The 20,624-nt window shown below is 40.3% G+C and overlaps 1 protein-coding gene across 14 annotated transcripts in view; it reads left to right on the plus strand.

The window, feature by feature from the left end:
* Nucleotides 1–3,901: 3,901 nt before the first annotated feature.
* LOC121603731 (proteoglycan 4) overlaps nt 3,902–20,624 on the plus strand; it is a 35,540-nt gene continuing 18,817 nt past the window's right edge. For 2 of the 14 annotated variants that reach the window (XM_041932879.1, XM_041932893.1), the window contains exons 1-8: nt 3,940–4,144; nt 5,058–5,875; nt 5,967–6,075; nt 10,119–10,209; nt 12,228–12,290; nt 15,901–16,049; nt 18,348–18,497; nt 19,587–19,860. In XM_041932879.1, the coding sequence (XP_041788813.1) occupies nt 6,019–6,075; nt 10,119–10,209; nt 12,228–12,290; nt 15,901–16,049; nt 18,348–18,497; nt 19,587–19,860 (784 nt within the window). In that variant the 5' untranslated portion in view covers nt 3,940–4,144; nt 5,058–5,875; nt 5,967–6,018. Of the gene's footprint in view, nt 4,145–4,824; nt 4,907–5,057; nt 5,876–5,966; nt 6,076–10,118; nt 10,210–12,227; nt 12,291–15,900; nt 16,050–18,347; nt 18,498–19,586; nt 19,861–20,624 lie in introns of those variants that run through there. The other 12 variants (XM_041932882.1, XM_041932891.1, XM_041932888.1 and 9 more) reach the window with 12 other exon arrangements.

Below are 20,624 nucleotides of genomic sequence, written 5' to 3' on the forward strand. Positions count from 1 at the left end.
ATTTTTATTTTTTCATTTAATAAGTAAAATTGGACGTTTTTTATGACAAAAACATAATTTTCAACTTATGTAGCTTTCAGAGGCTAACTGTTACCTTCGACATTATTTATTTTTGACATAGCAAAGTATCGTCAATAGCATCAAATTAAAAATGTCTTAATGAGACAGAATCACTTCGATGTTCAAAAATTCATTTTTTTATGTAAGGGTTTTAATTGTTTTAGTGTCGGACAGAGCTGAAAAGCTATTGAAACATCAAAAGTGTCATTTTAAATTGGAAAAAATATACATTTATGTATATTTAAAAAGTGTTGCAATTCCATATAATACAGAAGTGTAAAATTGAATTGAAAACATGAAGCATGCATTTATCTACGCATTTAAACTCATTGCAATTTTAGTATGATAGATCTTTCCAAAAATATATATTGCAAAATATAACCATTACACATTTACGAAAATGATAAATTTTCATTGCATTGTAATGCATTGCAATAATGGTCATAAAAGACGTATTGTTCCTATGTTTAAAGACGTATTTTTGTTATTTTGTCAGCATCAGATAGTTTATGTCACTGAAAACAAAAACTATAAGATTTCTAACAAATTTGAAAGCTTGTCTGTTCCCTTCACTTGTTAAGACTAGAGCCAAAATATAATAAAGAGAAAATGATATAAACATGCACATAACTTGCCATCGACTACCCCCTTTAAGATAGATATTTTCTAAGATGCCATTAGTTCTGCTTCTTTCGTTGCTTGAGATCATTTCTCATCCAAATATGCAAAAAAATATTCCGTATTACTCGAGAATAGTATTTGTTATTGACTCCTTATATGATGTTGCTGCGTTCCTCTGTAATGTGGATTGGAAATTACGATTTATTTTCATGAACGTGAACGTACTCATTCTTTTTTTAGACGAATTGATGGTGAAACGCGTTTTTTCGTTCATTTCAGTTCATGCTCCATGGCAATTATTTGGCAGACCAGGAAATTCTTCATATCGACGAACAATCCATATTTGTATTGGATAAAATTAACTACCTGGCGAACGTTATTTTTGAGAATGTCTTTTTTATTTGGTTCATGTTCATATATGAATTGGATCAAATGAACAATCCGGCGCACTAGAACGTTCTTTTTCAGAACTTCCTGGTCGTATGTTTCACGTTCATATTTGTATTGCATGAAATGATCGATCTGGCGTACTAGAACGTTCTTTGTAATTTGTTCAACATCTCGCTAGCAATGAATAAAGTTGTGAACATTGGAAACAAACCAGGAAAAATGTGTGGAAAGCTGATGATGATTTGAATCGCATACCGAATTACAATCGTAGGTGTTTCACTTATGCAAAACTAACATAATTATGTATATAAAAGGACAATCCAAGGGGGTTCCAGGTCTAGGGCAAGCTAAGTACGGTTCTCGAGTCGCATGCGTATCTTTACTATCTAACTTGTGGGTAGTTTCCCTCCATTTATTTTATAATAGTTCCACACAGTTATATGCTTGAGTCATCAATTTGGTTTTTACGTGATCCTATACGAAATTTTTTATAAAATTTTGCTCTTTAAGCCTCAAAGTTGGCCGATTACTGTCCTAGGCCACCGAGGTCCTAGATCAGCAGTCGGCAAACTTTTTAGGTAAAGGGACAAATTTATGAAATGATCGGGAGCCGCGGGCCAGGAGTACTTTTTTATATTTTTTCTTAAATTATTACATTATAAAGTTATACAAACAAAATAATTTATTGATGCTATCGGACACAGCAATTTTTGGTAAAGTTATGTTTTATAATTCGGTAATAATTGTATGTAATATCGGTCAAACCAAGTTCAAAATGGAAGTTCCTGTTATCAAATCGTAATGCAAAGATTAATAAGTTAAGGATCTGTTGAAAAATTATCGAGACAAACATAAGTTTAGTGACTATCAAAATGCTTTTCGAACAAGTAACACCATTTTGGGCAAATTTATAACTGATTCCTTATAAAAATGCACTTTCACAATTGTTGTACAGTCATTATCCGATACATGGTATCGTACGGGACCGAGCAGAATAGCGTTTCTCGAGATTTCGCATACAGCGGATTAAACTGGAACCTATGGAAAAATAGTTTATACTACTGGTTTGAGGGTAAAAAATATCGACACAGAGTTTTGAAATATTTCCAAAAACACTTAAGGGCTGTCAAATTTAGAGGAGTCGCGTACTGCGTACTTCATGTATATCGAGTATCGCATACTGCGGATAATTGCTGTGCTCGTAAAAAGCAACAGTGTTGAATTGCCGGACTCGTAAAAACAAGAGTGGTTTTTAATGTTAGTTTTTGTTTTCAAATTCGATAATTCATGTTTATAATTTTTTATTGATGCGTTATTGCACATTACGACAATTTAAGTTCAAAGATACAACGGTATAAAATTTCATTCTAAAAGATATTCAGTAATTTGTATACGATTCTTCCCATCTTTTAAAAACAGTTGAATCCTTTCGCGGACTGGACTTTGCCGACCGCTGTAAATCGTTTTGGGTTAGTGCATATGATACAGAGGGCCCATTTGAGTGTTAATCGACACCATCGATTGTTCGCATATTTTATTTCTGTATACCTGGCATTTAAATAATATTATCTCAAAGAAAATTCCGTCCCATAATGACATAAGAAGTGCAACCTTTCACAACTTGAGCGGAAACATGGATATGCTGAAAAAATACAGTAAACTGAATTAAACATAAACGTTATGGTTTCTTCTTTTTCTTGTATCCTCTTTTCTTGGATATCAATGATTTCTTGATCATATTGACCATAGCAGGAAAGTACGTATGAGGGACACGGTCCATACAGCATTTGAACCCATGGCAGGTATATTGTAAAGTCGTGCAATTGACGACAGTATTGGCCCATAGATCATTGAATTAATCTATTAAAAACCTGATTTTTAGTAAAATAAAAATGTTAATAATTTTTTGCATACATTTTGCATTTTCTTCATTGAAGAGCCATAGTAAAGATCAGTGTCATAATCCCATTTTTAAATTCATGTCTTATGATATGCCGTACGAGAATCTATTGGCTAATCAAATTGGTTGTTCAATTTAAGTGTCACAAAAATGTCATTTTGTAATTATAAATATATATTTAAAACTTCTTCGCTTGTCTCAGAGCGCACGTAGTTGCTCCCACTCAGTTAAAAACGAGATAATAAAGTCTATGATTTACGTTCTACACTAACACCCACCAGTGGTTTTGTGGTACCTAACCGTCATTATACAAGCTGAACATTTAAATCGATTTTCCTGGCATCGTTCCGCAGGTGGTTAAACATTCATTGCACTGTTCGATGGTGCACAAAAACATGCGCCCCAAATCTGCGACTCACTTCAAATGGCACGAGCATGTAATTGAAACGACCCTCTTTCTATCCACAGTAACTCAACCCTCGTTTTCAAAAATATTAATCTTCCTCAAAGCATGGAAGGGGTGTTGTTTCGACATTTCGCTCCCCTTCGAGCGTGCGGAAAGCCAGCAGACGAAACGTCCGTCATAGGGAAAAGTCCTTTCCGCAGTTGTCAAACCGGTGCCTGCAAATGTGACAGTTTACACCCATACGCTCATAAAAATACGCATCCTCATACACTCACACACGTACGCTTTAGTAGAGCAGAAAATGGAACGAAGGACTCTCATTTTCTCTCATGCATGTTGTTGCGGTGTGTGTGGGTTTATAAGGGAATGGTACATTTCGGCTTCTTGTTTGCGCAATTATATGGCACTCGGTGGAAAATTCGAACGCCGTGAGCACGCGCGAGAGCCTGTGAGCGATAAAGAGAGCGGATTCCTCATTGTACTTGTAAGCGGATGTGAAACGTCACGTTTTGACCGAGGATACGCCGTAGACAGGACACCGTGCTTCGAGGGAAAATTCTCCATCGTCATTACTCTCGGTGTGCAGCTACAGTCCGCAGCGCAATCGAGCTGTCAGTCCGTACACTTTAGGTTCTCCCCTCCTTGTAACAGGTTCAGGAAAATCTAGGAAAGTGTTTCCGTGCGTGCGTGTGTGAGTGCATAAAGTGGGTTTTGTTCTGGCAAGAAATTTCAAGGGATTTTGCATCATTCTAATAGCAGTATTGAAGGTACCCGATTGGATAAATGCATAGAGCGATCGATCCAGTCCAACTGCATCAGGGACCACTTTGCAGTGTGATAAGGAGAAGAAACCCTCTTACCTAATTTTTCCTCACATACTGACATCGATATCTGCAGTCCAGACGTGCATGAAAGAAAATGTTCGAGTGTTTGTGTCCGTGGTTATGAGGGAGTGCAGTGAGAAATTCGAGTGAAAATTGTACATTGTGTAAAGAAAAACTTGAAAGTCTATTCCCGTAGGCTGAAGATTATCGATTTCGGCCATTCGATGGGGTGGGATTGAATCAGTCTACCGTTTCTTCCCATCACTTCTTATTTCTTAAGCCACCGCCTTTGCTTTTCTGTCGCTCCAACCCCTTCAACCACTGCATTGGAGCTGATTTTTCACACTTGTCTGGTGGAGGCATTTTTTTCCTTATTTCGCAGTACTGCCATCGTTGCCTATTTTTCCTTTCCTGTCATTCTGCCTTTTTTCGGGGAAAAACGCGAGAGAGAGAGCCGAGTGAAAATGAATCGAGTCGAGAGAGTGTGAAAGAGATATTGAGGCAGGAAGATAGAGAAAGAGAGAGATAGAGAGAAAGAGAGAGAGAGAGAGATAAAATGCAGCAGAGAGTGAAAGAGATTGTAAAAAGAAAATTGCAGACTACTTGCTGTGTGCCAGTTAGCTCTCACTGTTCATCTGTTCGTCATCATCTGTTGGCAAGATTTCACTTTCGAAGGAAAGTCAGATCTTTTGTCCTGGTGTTGAGGTTTTTTTTCTCTACATTTTGATAAGCCAATTGGTGACACTTCTACCACACACGCGCACGCACTGCAGGCAGTCTGTGTGACATCCAGTTCCGTGAGAGCAAGGTAGTTAGTGTAATTAATTTAATGTACTGTTTGCTTTACTTTCCACAGTCTCAGGCGCCTTTTGCGTGAGTGCGTGATCCTGCCGGTTTGATGTGCTAGGCGCTGTGACCGTGCTTGCGTGTACCCCTGAGTGTGTATGTGTGTGCGCGTGTGTTTGTGTCTGTGTTTACGTGAGTGTGACCGTGAGCTTGTGGTTTGAGGCGGCTTCGTTCCCGTTTCGTCACACTGGGCTATACCCACTTGCCCCATTGACCAGCTGTTCCCGAAACACCGTGTCGTGAAACCGTCTAGCAAAAATCATTCTCAAGTTAAAACAAAAAAATGAGTGGCCCACTGAATCCCACCCCGACGTACGCCCATTTCGGTGTCTGATTGACGACGTTGGAATCGACCGTCCGACCGACCGACCGACCAAAACCCGAGTCGACGAAAGTGCCGCGTTGGAAAATCGATACGGATCCGAAGTGTGAACCGTGTCCGTACGGCCCAACCTCTGACAGGAAGCGCGGTAGAGTACAAAGGTGAATCTAACGTTCGACTGAGTGCGACCTACCGGCAGCAAAGGCTTTCCCCGTAGGCTCCTTTTGCGTCGAAAGGTTCGATAAAGCCTTGTACGGGTAGATGCAAGCAAAGTAAATTAGGCAACTGGACTGGTCGAACGAATAAGGTCGAAACGGAAGTGCCGGGTGTCGCCTAGCGGTGCTCCCCTAGTTCGTTTCCACCCATCCACCCTTCCTACCTGACCGGCACACTCGAACGGGGCTGGAAAAGAGGATTCATTTCCGCGCTTTTCCACGTTTCGTTTGTTTACCACTGTCCGCTACGTGCTTGCCGTTGGGTCTGCCCGACTGGGACCAACGTTCTGAGTAAGTATAGCTGCCTTCTGCCTGCTGAAGTTGGATGAAGTTACCGACGGATTTATTTCACCTCATTCGTTCGTTATCTTTTCTTCGATAGCTTCTAATACTTCTTCTGTGTGTCCGCGGTCATCCAGCAAAAACCCGGCTTCATGATCGGCTCATTTTGGAACCTTTGTAGAGCGTGCCCATCAATGCCTGTAGATAAGGTAGGTGAAGCGACTTTTTGAAGGTATGGGAATGTGTATGTGTGTGAATGTACCGTGGTATTGAGTTTAGTGCTTAGTCGTTTCTATCGTCGAGGAAAGGAAGGGATATACAAAAAACACATCACGTTTCACGATATCGACACGCTGCAAGCACATAGTATTCGGGTTTTTGAGACGGTTTTGGTTATTAGTAAGATTCCTGACTAATTGTTAGATAAATGCATTGATTATTGGAACAGTAATTGAAAAGCATTTATTCGCTTGTAAGCATAAAGCCATTTAGAATAACACCACGTTTCAGTTACAATTCAAAAGATTTTTTTCCAACATGCATGACAAATATTAAAAATTATGAACAGATATTCAAATATATACTTATATTTATTAAGATCTTGGATTTTTAAGTCAGCTGAAGAAACTCCAAGCTTTCATTCAAATATTTTATAAATGGTGATTAGTTAGATTCCCTAAAATTTGCAATATTTTTCCCATGAGGATAGCAAGATTAAACACGTTTTTAAGATCAATGAAATTGTTGATCGTATCGGCAGGCATTAAAATTGCGATAAGTTCTCCTATCTAAATTCAATTTGTTGCCTAGATGCCTCATTACTTGCGACGTGATAGCTTTAAAGTTTTTCGATAAGCTCACGAGCGGCTATAAATATCTGCTAGCCGGTTCCACACTTTGTCCGACAGACGAGGCAGCTGTTCATCAATCAATGTCTGCGGCGGTTTCCTTATGTCATCGATCAGTTTCCCTACCGGTATCCGTTATCCTTTGGCATTCTGGTTGGAAATGAGCTGTGTCTTCTTCAGTCCAGCGTTATGTTCAACCCCAGTCTCCAACTCTTCTTCTCACCTTAAATTCTATATGTTTTGTTGACTCATTCCCGATAGCACAAGGGATCTCCCATACAGGCAAAATATAGCGCCCGTCTAGCATCGCCGGTCTAGAAAGTTTTCCTTGTCCCATCCAATGGTTTTACATAAATATTGATCGTTTTTCTACAACAAAACTTCTTCAGTGGGTGTGTATGGGGGTGTATGTGTGTAGAAGCATCTGATGAAAAAGCTTCACTGGAAATAAATCGGGTGTACGGTTACTGTACGGTTGCTCGGTGTATCGGAAAATGGTGCGATGTTGATTGAAGATGATGGGAAATGATGATTATTCATGCACACGTAGGAAATTCCCCCGGCCAGCCTAGATAGGGAAGCATTTGTCCGCCAGTTTGGGTGTGTCCTTGTGGTGACATTTACGACCGCTCGTTTTGGTTTTACACGGCGAAAGAGATTGTGCAAATTGGACATTCGCTTGCGAGCGTGTGGGCGCGTACCGTGCCCGACATAGCGCACATGTTGATTTTTGTCCAAAGTTTCTCGTATGTGTCGGTGGGTTTGTGTATGTGTGTGTAACAGAGCAAAAACACAATCTTTTCCTCGTTTTCCTCAAATGACGTAAGCCACTGCTGGGTGAGTGGCTTGGTGTATGAGGGTGCGAAACATGCCCCGGCGCAGAGGGTTTCTCGTTCACGACTGTTTGCTATCCTTTTTTTTTACTTCGTTGCACGGTGCTATTTATCGATTCGACGGCCAGCAATTCCGTTTGTTACAACGAACAAAACCGGGACTCGGTCTCTCGGTTTATTTCCCCGGTCGCTCAATAAAGCAATTACACTAGTGAGCACACACACACACACACACATTCAAACTTCTGGTAAGGAGGAAACATAAATTCCAACGATATCCTTCCGCGGTGGCGATACACACAGTGTGCCAGCTGGGTGGAAGCAGACAGCACGGCAACGGGTGCCATATTCTGCTAGCTGTAGAGTCGCTATTGTGGTGGTGCCGTGGAAAGTGAACAGAACGCTCACGAAAGCACGTCGATTGTCGGTGAAAGCGGTAACACAAGCGGCTCGTACAAACCATTTCATAAACTAGTGGTTGCATGCTTTCAAAAGTCATCCAATGGCCGCAGGTGGTGGGTCAGCGGGGGCGGCAGGTTTAACTGCAGCACTCGTGTGGCATATAATCCGTCCGTCGTGGGCTGCAATTCGACGCGGCGAAGCCGGCGTTCGAAAATATATCCGCATTGAGTCGGCCCCGAATGCATGAGTATCCGTGTCGTGGCCCGGTGTTTTATGTGGCTCCGAGGTGATGTTTGCTCGCAGGGTGGGAGTGGCGGGCAGTTCGGTCACGAACGGCTCATATGGTTTCGGTTTGCCGGCTTCTTACAGGTGCATGTACGCAAGGTGAACGCAAAATGAGGCTAACGGTCTGTTAGCATGATGGCATGTTGGCACAGGCACAGAGCAGCGGGATACGAAATGCTTTTGAATCAGCTCCAGCTACATTCGTTCCTTTTGGCGTCAGTTTTGAAAGGGGTTTTTGTTTTGCAAAGATAGACCGTTTTTTTTAGCAAGTAGAGTAGTTTAAACGCAGAGTGAGCTATAGTATGAAGCTGGCGATGAATACTTTTAAGTAAAGATTATTACATTTGCTATGTCAACCTAGAAAGTGTGGCCATTTGCGACAAAGTGCTGCCTTTTCTAATGTTGCCAAAACGAGATTAAAAGATAATTGTTATTTCAAATAATTCTTATTTCTACTTTGTTTTTGGTATAGATACTCTGTATTCATCTAAAATTTTCAAATGAGTTGTCGGGATACCAGTAGAAGAAAACGAATAAATTTGAATGCTGCCAAATATGCTTACTGGATATGTTTTCAATACTCATGAGTTCAATTGCTCGTTAAGATAGGTGATTTACTATTAAGTGCGTTGGTTCTCTTAATCCCAGGCATGGTTCAACTCTCATCCAGACCGTTTACGCATAATAACGATCAACTATCCGATTGCGTGATACCTATAAACCGGGTAAACCTTGCATGTTAGGAGCAAAGGATGTAAATATCAAAAATAAATATCATATCTTAATTACCACCAATAAAATAAATCAATCAATGTAAACAATTTATGTGATACATGTGAATGGTTTTTTTTTGTTGAAGTCGAGCAAACTTGTATCATCACAGTTGATCAATCACCTGGTCCTGTAGTTTTATCCTACACGAGAATGTCTATTCTGCACTGATCATAACGGAATGGGTTCAATAAAGCACAGATATTTTTTATTGTATATTGTACTTTTTTTTACCTGTACTATTTTACGCTTTGTGTTCTTGGCATGCCTTAGGAGTGTCCGAAACCGCTAACGGTCTTGCGCCTTCGTCTGCCAATATTTTACCTTATAAAATTATCCTTCCGTCATGAAAGCTACATAATAGCAAAATTAGGATTACATAGTACAATGATGATGATTTTCCTGTCAAACATTTCCCGACCCGATACAACAAGATTGTCGTTTAACAGATACTTGATTAAAGTTTGGCTCGATATTTTAACAACTAATAATTGTGTGGTTGAATGGTTAACAAAAATTGTAAATTGAAAATTGGGATACTATGCTACATTTGACAATGGTATTATCATCTTCTAAAGGCAAATGAGGCCAATCGGCTCAGCTGCTATAATAAATGCTGTCTTCTTATTTGGAAGAAGTAATTATGTAGAATTTCTTTCCTCTTGAATAAAAAAACTATATTTATCAAATTGAACAATTGCATTCATGAGTTAGTTTAGTTCATAATACAGTTTACATTTCTTCTGGCTTTAGTGTGTGCATGTATTACCAAAGCAAGGCATTTTTGTTGGGGAATGAATCTACAGGATCTACAATAAAGTTGCCGTACTGTCGGTTGTAGTTTTTAGTCCGGTCAAAGTTTTTCAATTCCCGTACGAGTTCAAATGAAGCCTTCTGGTACATTTAGAAGACGATGGAAGTTGATTATGCTCTAAATCCCTATTTATGTTGAAGGTTATGACCTGCTTAGCGTGATGGTTGCGCGTGTGTTTATGGTGTGCAGTTGTGACCGAATTGATTTTATATTTATAAAATAAAGTTGGGAAAATGCGTCACATCAATCTCTAATTGTTTCTTCCCTTTTCTCCGTTTGCGTTCTGCTTTCTTTCCCAGCTCCACTCGGAATATAGAAGTACGTATCGATGGCACGAATACACCGGAGGACCCGATGTCGTAAGAAAACCACCTGTGCCAAATCAGTTCGGTAATTATGAAACGCTTGGAGTAATTCCGCCAACAAACACACCATCAATTAGCATATTCAATTCACCGTTTCTTCACCTCTACGTGGAATGTTTTGTCTCTACAATTTCCCAATACTAAGCAGTCACGGAATAGATGATTTACTTTTTCTTGCAGCTTTTTGTTTTTAATTCAACCATCAAGTTGAAGTAGCTGATTAGAGCGCATACTAGACTCTGAATGAGCCAAAGAGCAATGCTTTTATACGTTAAAGTTTACACGTGGCAAAGGGAAAAGCCACGATAAAAAGGAGAGCAAACGCGAAGAAAATCATATCAAACAATTTCCAACTTTACTTTTTTCCTTATCTTTAGCTTCCATCTAACGATTCTTTCCCTAGTTGGTTATATTTCTTGTTAGAAAATCGAATAGATTAAGGCATAGACACTGATGGAGAACGATCACCCGAAAACTCCGAACATTCTCTCATTGTACTCGAAAATAGCCATACACACACACACGTACAAAGAGTCGATTGCACACGTACAAGCAAAGCACGGGGAAGGTGACCCAGGCAGGCAAAAGTTTAATGGGAAAGTTTTAGCAAAAGATAAGTTTATGCGTTGCCGCAGAGCACGACCACCCGCTTGTCATCGTTGTTGATAATGAATACCCCGGAGTACATGCTGCTAAGCGTCTTCTTCAACTGGAAAGTATACGGAACATCCGACGCTTGAATGCTAAATCATGTTGTGTTGCATGTGTTTCAGATTACTAGAAAATAACATTTTGTCATGAAAATGAGTTGTGAGCAATTTGTACCTCATGGAAAAAGTCCGAACATTTTTGATATAATAAGTTTCATGTAAATCTGCTGTGCGTGGTTGAACGTTCAAGCTCCATTCCAGTCACAAAACGGGTTCAAACCAAATTATTTTCTCCAAATTATGTCATCTAAGCGATTTGTATGGTGAGATAAAAAGATCGATTGAGTTTCGGATGACAGAGAAACGGTTTTATGGTTTTGGTGTGCGGTAGGGTTTGAATTATTTTTTTTTCTTGCTGCAGAATGTCCTGGCGGTCATTTTAACATGCGCGTTGCATGTTACGAGTCGGGATTGTTTGCCCGCCCCGTGGTGTCCCGCGGCCATTGGCGATCAATGTGTATTGTTGGCAGCTGGTATACTACTTTTGCATTGATTCTTCCCTGGGTCGTTATACTTCGGTTGAACGTTGCAGTTGTTTGTCACGACATGTTTTGCCATGACCATTGGGTGGTTGAACGAACGAATTGGGTTGAACGAATAATTAAAACTGCTTGGACATTGTTTTGAAAGTTTTGATGAATGTTTTAACATTCGTTATCTTGCAACTAATCAAACGATGATATTTTTGCGGTTATAACAAAAAAAATTGAGACACGGCTCTGTTGGCTACGATTGAATTACAGTTTTCTAATTATAACTTGTTTATTAAGCCCTAACGGAGGTCACCTTCATAACAGCAGCCTAATTCAAATACTTCCGTCTCGTGTGCGTCGCCAACCTCTTTGATAATATGTACGTGGGTGTGTATGTGTGCTGGTGATTAGGAGATAATAAATCGAGGTGTAACCGGCCAAAATCGAAATCGCTCCCTGCTCGCTGAGCTATAAAATGGTAGTCCATCCAAAACAGAAACCGGCTCGAATAATTAATTTAACTTGAATACGGCCCTGGGGGAGCTTTTGAACGCCTTCAACCGTCTTTGCCGGTACGCTGCAAAGAGTGAATGGTATAGGCGTTGAACCAAGCTGTCCACTTTACCGCTGTAGAACGGTTCATTATCCTGATTAGGTGCCATAATCTGCGTCGCGATATAAACGTCCCATTGTGCTTGGAATTGTGCTGCACAGCTAGCACCACTATGGACGTACAAAGCTCGTGCATCCCTTTGTGAAAACCGTTCAGATATTAGCTGCCGACTCGAAATGTATACAGCAACTACTACAAACGGGTTCCTCACTCACTTACCTGTTCCTGTGTGTATTTATCTTTCAAGCAGCCAGCTCGAAGGCGGATCACTTTTTCTCGAAATCAACGGAGGATGAAAAGTTTATCGAAGGTGATTCCGCGTTCCGCTCTCAGACCGATCTCGCTGATCAGTGTCTTCCGTAATGTTTCGGCCATACTGGTCGACTGGTGGCCTGTGCTGCCTAAAGCTCTGACCGATGTTGTACCAATGTTGCCGCCTCTGCCGCTTATGCTGCTGCTGTTGCTACCAGTGCTCGAATGATCGATTTTGCTTAGTTTTTGCATACCTGTACCTCTTCTGTAGCTAACCTTAATTCGTAGATAACGCATTATTGGGACAAAAAGGGGAAAGGATGGTCTGAATTCGGTACACTAAATTATTGGCACACATTGCATGAGTGACATAAAAAAAGAATCAGTCGTTCACAGTTCCGTTTCACATGTGCTTACGCTAAGCTAGGGTAAGAATCGTAATTAATGGATTTTGCAGCAGTGTGGATATATGCAGCGGCTCAACTGGCACTTGATTGGCTGGTGGCCAACTGAACGCCGCGCACAAATACGAGTGCAAATGGAAGCATTTTATAATTATCGTTTGTTTCAATACGGAGCGCGAACCAACGGGTAAAATAAAACTACTGAATTGAAGAATAAGTTGCCTTGGCGCGCTGGTATAAGAGATTTAGAGTAGTTTGATTTTTTTACAGTCCAAAAACATGTTCCTGACCTGAATTCTAAGCAACAATCTCCACCCTACCACACTTCTCGACTCTTTGGCATGTGCTTGGTGTGTGTGTGTCTTCGTATGGCAAATAAAAAAACAACTGTTCTGTTAGCAAAACAGTTTTTTATCATTTGCTGAGCTTTCATCAATTATGCGGTGGTTGTACCGATTAAAATTAATGGCCCTCCCCATGGGAAGGAGGGGATTGCCAGGTCGATTGGAATCCCGAGTCCGGTTTGTGTTGAACGGCAAAATAACATACTTTCGCTTTCCATGTTTTCCAACGATTCGTGCCATGTGGGTTACCCAATGCTCAATTTCAGCATTTTTCTAAGCAGAGTCGAATCTGTATGTGTGTTTTTTTGACTGGTTTGGTGCTATGCACACGCATATACAACACGCATGGGGATCGATGCCGCATAGTGCTGGCAATGTTCAACCGAATGGACATCAATTGATCATAAAACATGCACACGTAATTGTTTCGATTTTTCCAACCTCTATTGTGCAAGTTGTTTTTATCGATTGAACCGAGATCTTAGCATTGTTGATAGTGAGGTAACCTGTTTTGCAAGTTCAAACATTTGCAAAACAAAGATATAATGAGTTTTTTAAGTTTATGTAGGAGGTCTTCCTGTTTTCATTAATCAAAAGATAATCAATAAAAATTGATATAAAAATGTGTGTCTTGATGTGCTCACAGTATAAACTTATTTGCGATTCTTTATTTGTTTTATAGAGGCTTAAGATCTCGTAAGCAATAAGCATCGAGAAATATCATTGAACTTTGAACTGTTGTTTTGTGTTTATATTAAAAACGGAACTCTATTATCATACAATCACATGTAATAATTATAGTTTTAAATCTATTCCCTTTAAGGATTTTCATTACAAACACAAACGAAGGCAATTCGATTTTTCCGAATTAACAAATTATTACAAATATCCCTATGCTGTGATCGAAAGTTGATTGAAATGAAGATTTTGCATCATTTTACAGTCAGCACAGCATTGCATATCTTGCACACACTGCCGTGAAGGAGATTCAATATTTTCCGCCACTTTAACAAAAGTGTAGATGCAAACGTCTAATGTTTGATGGACGTCTTTTCCTTTTTTCCCATGTGAGTATGTTTGTGACCTTGTGGTGTGGTTGAAAGGTCTGCTGGAGCCAACCAAAGTGATGTAACTGGTGGTACGCTTTGGCCGATGAGATTTTCCAGCACCCATAGCGAAATTGGCATATCGATTCAATCGAATCGATCGAGCTGATGATTCTATTATGAAGAAATGTGCTTTTTGCAAGCGAGATTCACCCTTCACCGGTATGACAAAGAAGCGGAAAACGAAGGTTAAAATATGAAAAACATTAATGGTTGTAACCAATATTGTTTTGTTTCGGGTTGGCTGTATTCGCTAGAAATTCAATACTCGTTGCTGGTGGCTTTAGGTTCCATCAATCCTTTTATATGCGACATTTTATCACATCTTATCGACGGGGCTCGAGTGTTGTTGACGAGTTTTGCGTTACGTTTACCCAGCATGATGAAGAAATCGCCTATTGATTTATGTTTACCAAGCAGCTCTTTGCCGTTTTGCAACGGCGGGATTATTTTTGGGATGGCGACGAACGAGACACACTATTTGCTCGTGTCTGGAGGCTTTTATAGTCTTCTTCCCACTTCTTCCGTTTCGTTAAACCAAAACCATATTCTTCATCAGCGTAAGTATATGTGAACGGATGTGTGTGAGAGAAAAAACACAGAACGTCTGAGTTACGACTGATGTGTGTGCCAGGTTGTACAAATATTGATTGAAAATGGTATCCGGCCAGTTCTTTTAGTTGTGTAGCATTCAATTGTGTACGATTGGTGAATCATCATCGTTCTCCGATATAAAGCATCGTTTTAATGCATGACAAAAGGGTCATTTAGCCTTCTCAATTTCATCTTCATTGTTTCGCCAGACGCTTACTATCACCATTCGGTATGACTGTTTGCTGAGCGAACAACGACCAAAGCGCATTACGAAACTGAAAAATTAACCCGTGTGGAAAGATAAGTTCCAAATTTCCGAAATGTGTGTTGGATTCTAGCCTATTGAGCTGGTGAGAGACAAGTTATCGTAATGCGTTTTTGGATGGACGGTTTTTGAAGTTTCCTTTATTTGCTGTAGCTTTGGTAGCGATTTAACTCCTGAATGTTATGCAGCCTATCCTCCATCGAACGTCATAGCTGACAAAGCCATCAAAAAGCTCATGTTCCATTTAGCATCTAGCAGAATCTTTTAACAGTACAATGCCCAACATTAGGCCTAAATGGCTCGACTCACTCTGTCTCACACCCGTGTTTTCGTCTGACGTGCGAAGTTCTGGTGTCGTCATAAATTATTCCAAATTTGACATTGGCTGCTCGGGACAGGGTTCTCCTGCCCTTTGTTTCGGGAAAATGGTTGGTGATGGATGGAAATTGAATTAGACTTGTGGAAGAAGGGTTTCTACCAGGCATTTGCAAGAAAACCAGTTTTGGGCGAAAAAGAGGGAGACAATTTATATACGGCACCTTCCAACTACGACCCTTGCCGGGACCTTCGCAGAGTCAAACGCGGGTGAACGAGGCAAAAGTGAGCGAGTTGGAGTTTTATTAGAGCAGACAGTTGACAAGTAGAGCATCGTTCCTTCATTTATGTAATGCTATCAATAAAACTGTTTTGATGTAAGCTAACCGTTCTTCTTGCATGTACTAATCACTGTCTAGCGGTTGTAGAAAATGGCCTTGAAATTCTATTAGATGATTTAATTTTATAAACGTTTACTATCCGCACTACAGTGACTGGTTCGTTCTAGCTAAAACGACTTGTATATATTGCTATGCCAATTAGTATAATTTACTTTCCATATGCATATTTTCCTTCTCATTTGTTGTGTGTGTGTTGTTTTTCTTTTCACAAATTTTCTTCCTCGCGATAACCCTGCTAGCATCGATCAATGAACCGCCCTTGCCGAGAAGGAAAAAGTGCCCCGAGCTAGCGTACCGGACGAACGAGTTTTTGGCTGCACGGGGCAAAAATGAAGCCATCGGGCACGATCGTACCGATGCGGGTGCAACGACTCACACTAGAGCAAGGGTAAGTGTACACACATAAATACGCACGGATGAAGCGAGTAGTCCCTTTCCGTTTCCGTTTCTATTGGGTCGGTCAATAGCATTGAGTGGTTGAGCAAACGTTTACATTCGCGTATTCGCTATCTTTTCTTTATCTTTATACGTTACTTGTTGTTTTGGCTTTCACATTTTTGTTGTTTTGATTTTTAACTCCAAACTCGATACAACCAATGCACTAGCAAAACGATGTTTCACATTAAATACGATTATGGTATGTGGTTGTTTCGTTGTGTTCAATTGTTCTGTATGAAGAGAATACATACTATTTGATGTGTTCCTTTTTATAACGAGCTTAAAACATGATTCGGCTCTCAGCTCTGCTTAGTTGGTAATGATATTGGTTGCTGTAATTAAGAGCATATGCATATGTTAACAATTTGAAATCTTAAAGAGAATTATGTTGCTAACGAATTTACTAAGAATGCTATTTTTAAGAACCGTTGGCAATTTTAGCTTACTGCTAGACTCATGCTACTGGATAAATAAGAAAATTTGCAATGCAGTAGAAAGCAGACCAGTATTCTCCAAATTTTGATACTTTAACACAAGAAAAAGTCAATTTTTCATAATGTAATACAAAACACCAGGCGTCTCCATTCATTTATTTTGATTGTGAAAGAGCGGTCATAGATAGTTTATGTTGCTGTAAGCCAGGCGTTTCCATCAAATAATAATAAACACAAAAACAAAGCATTTATAAACAACACTTTCATAAATAGTATACCATCAAATTTGGTTACAAGATAATTGAACAAACAATAGTTATCCATACAATAAATATGTCTTTCTCCGAATTTGATCAAGCTCATGTAATAAATGTGTATACTATGTTTGCTGCCAACACTAACGCTTCTGTAGCACATTGACCTTTTCCACCGAGCAAAATGCACAGATAAGCACACAGAGAGGCACCTATTTCTTTACCACATGCTCTGTTTGATCCCGCAAAATGTGACAACTGTTACTCTGTAGCGCTAGTATTGATTTGATTTATCATTTTCCTACCGTATGGCTTTGATATCGATTGTTTGTATTGTTTTTTTTCCTTCTTTACAGAAAGTGTGTTCATTCTGTTTGATTTTCTTTTTCACTATCGCGTGTGTTTGTGTGTGAGCGAAGTAATTTGTTACTTTTGCGGCTTACCAGTAGTTACCCGGACAGCTGCTGCTGCTGCTGCTACTGCTGCCGATACACAGTCACCATCCCCTAGTCCTTAGTGCTTTCTTTAGCAACCATAGTCTAGTGTGCCTAGCCGTACCGTAGGACGCTGATCGAATAGAAACGCGATGTGTTTGATGTAGAGCAGTATCGAAAATGCAACGTTTGTCTATTTAAAGATTTTAATTAAAATGAATACGTTCCGTTAATTGATTGAGGCGATTGGAATTGTGCTTGGAAGCCGGAATGCACTAGACATCAGTTGTACTTGGACTAAAACGTAGCTGCAAACGACCGTTGGACTTAGGATGTTTTAAGCAAATTTTCCCTCGACATTTGATCTATCGTTGTTCCTTGTCAAAAGTATCGTACCATTGACCGATTAATTTATTTGTGAAATTTGTCATTACAATTGTGATTACAATGCATGTATTGGTATTCTTTTCGGTCCATCCGGCGCATCAATTAGCTAGACTCCTGTTGTTCCGTTGTGGTCTGATCTAGAGTTTTGTTTCCGTCCCTATAGACATGTTTTCAGTTGGTTAACATTTTGTGGCTTTATTTTTAACACAAACAGCTTATCGCAAAACGAATAAAATCCTTTGCATCATCACATATCGTTTCAATGATGCGAGATCGAATGGTACAGTAAAAGTTTACAGGCGTACGTTAGGTTTTGCTTGTCGGAAAGACACACTTTGAGCAGACTAACAGTGATGTCTTAGACTGACAGAAAAAGCAACTGAATAAACCACCAGTAGCCTTTTCTTTACCCAGCTTCAAATGCTAATCATTTATGTTTTCTTACGCTATAACTTGATTGCAATTTTAATATTCTATTAGTAATGAGACATTCATCTTTAGGTTATTGTATGAACTTTGGATTGAGCTATGCTCAGTTAGCGACACTGGGACAGATTCCTGTTTCCTTATAAACCCTCGTTGAAAACTTTTTTTTTACTCCAAATGATGCAAAGAAAGTGAGAGGCCGTCATAGACCCTCAATCTAAACTAAACGCTTGACGACGATAAATCACCCATACCTCTATCCTGTATCTGACAAATAGCCAAGCAAGAAACAATGTATTCATTTTAATTACAGTCTGAAGAGCGTGGAACGCCGTCACGCCGCAGTAAATCGGAAGGACCGCCGGCGGGCGTCGCTAACGGAAGGCTTCCGACCGGGACCGGATATGCGAACGGAACTATCGAGCCACCGCCGGCTGCGAGCGCGGGCAGGGCACTGGAACAGGTAACGTGGCGCTTTTATCGTGCGTGTGCTTTAGTTTGGATGATTTTTACTTCTCTTTTTCTCTTCTGTTTTCCTAATATTGAATATCGTTTACCGTCACCATATTCGTTTTTCCTTGTTAAGGAAGCGCGTGTGTGTTTGTTTGTGTGAAGTTTGCTGTTTGTGTTTGTGAGAGTGTGTGCTTGCGTGTGGATGTGTGTTTGTGTGTGAGTGTGTTTGCCTTTTTCTTGTACACTGCAATGTTTTCTTTTGTTTGGTGTCTTATCACAATGTTTGAAACAGTTTGACCGTCCGTATCTGGTGAAGGGTACAATTATCTAATGTTTTCAAATGACGCCCTCTACTGTAGTCGGACTGATCAAACTGAATGACATACTTAGCTCACGCCACGAAATGCTACGTATTTTAAGATGTGATTTTAAAGATGATTAGAATTCATTTTGCCAACTGTTCCCATCATATCATAATACTAGGACTACTCATCGTTATACACCTATCTTAAGTGTGGTTTTGTCATTCAGCGTACAAAACGTTGTACATAATCATAGCATTGTATCCATACTAAACAATAAAAGAACGAACACCAACGCCATGAAACATCACACAATATCGCTCATATACTCATCGGCTGTGTATGTGTATACGACACTGTCATATACCTTCACTGTGCATTAGGTAACGCACGTTTAGAGCCAATCCGCAATAAGCAAAACAACACTATCATTTCCTCATTTCGTTACTTCCTTTGAGTTATATTGTTCTCTATTTCCTTTTTACGTGCGTCTTATGCTATGTTGTCGAACGTTGCTTAAGTTTTGTTTTCCCTCTGTTTTGTGTTTCTCTTCATTTTGAAGTGGAAGTGTTCATCCTTGATTCTTCAACCGTGTTGAACACTTTTTATCATTTCCTCTCCCCTAGTCGGCAGTAGCCGGACTGGGACCGATTGCGCAATCACTGAGCTAACGTAAGTTTGTTTTCTTCTTTCTTCTACCCTTTCAAATTACCCCATTTCCATCGCTACCCTCCCTCCTGCGCTTTCCTCCTTTCGCTCCCTGGCCTACCCTCTCCTGGACATCCTTCTCGTTTCAGGCGGGTGAGTCTTCTACTAGTGGACTATTCAAAAAAACCATTACCAAACTGAGCACGGAGTACCGGCTCCAGTTCGTGTGGCCACACGTGCGGCGTGCGATCAGGGCGGCAGGTGCGCACGGCGCTGCTGGCGACGGTGACGGTGCGGACACTGTCGATGCACCCCCGCGCAAGTCCCTCTCCATGGGTGCACTGAAGGCGGCCCAGATCGGTGCCGCCGGTGGCGGCACCATCGCTTCCGTACACAAAAAACGAACGACTAACGAGCGAGAAGGTGCGATCGCGTGGGCGCGCGCGCTTTTTAACCAATTCCGATCCTTACCACCATCGTTCTTCCGTTTGTTTTTCGCTCTTTCTTTGGTGCTTTCATAGGTCGTTTTGGCTCACTGGCCGCTAGTACGCTCTTGCTTATTTTTGTCTCTCTTTCTCTCTCTCTCTCCACCCTCCTTCTCTCTTACTCTACCCTGTACGTCCCACGACTGTGCGTCCAATTTCATCGTATTACCTTCTTCTGCTGTTATTTAGCTGGCTAATGTTCTCATTTTTCTCCATCTCGTTGTTTTGCATCCCTGAGCGTAGATATTTGCTACTAAAGCTACTATTGCAATTTGTATTGGCAAAACTACATTCGCCTTCTATCCATTCCCTTCAATACAATGACACTTCAAAGCATATGTCTCTTTCTTATGGTCTCAAGCATGGTCGATTCTGATGTCCTATTGTATTGTAATACTGTCCTTCATATGATGGTGTTACGTATACTTTGTCTTTCTTAGGCACAGCTTGCTGGTATTACTTGGATGTACAGTGTTAATAATAATTCTACACTTATCTTCAGTTGAACCATCTTCCACTTCTCTTAAATAGTTATTTTTTTCTAAATCGATATAAACTAATACATGACATATCCAATTGGAGTAACATATTTCTTTCGCCTGTTTGTCCCTGGAATCGGTGAGCTGGCTTAAGTTTTGAAGAATTCATTTAAACTCACAGTGCACCATTGTTCTTCAAATAAATTAATCATTTGTATTGAAA

This window comes from Anopheles merus, chromosome 2R (assembly GCF_017562075.2).
Source record: "Anopheles merus strain MAF chromosome 2R, AmerM5.1, whole genome shotgun sequence".
Lineage (NCBI taxonomy): Eukaryota > Metazoa > Arthropoda > Insecta > Diptera > Culicidae > Anopheles > Anopheles merus.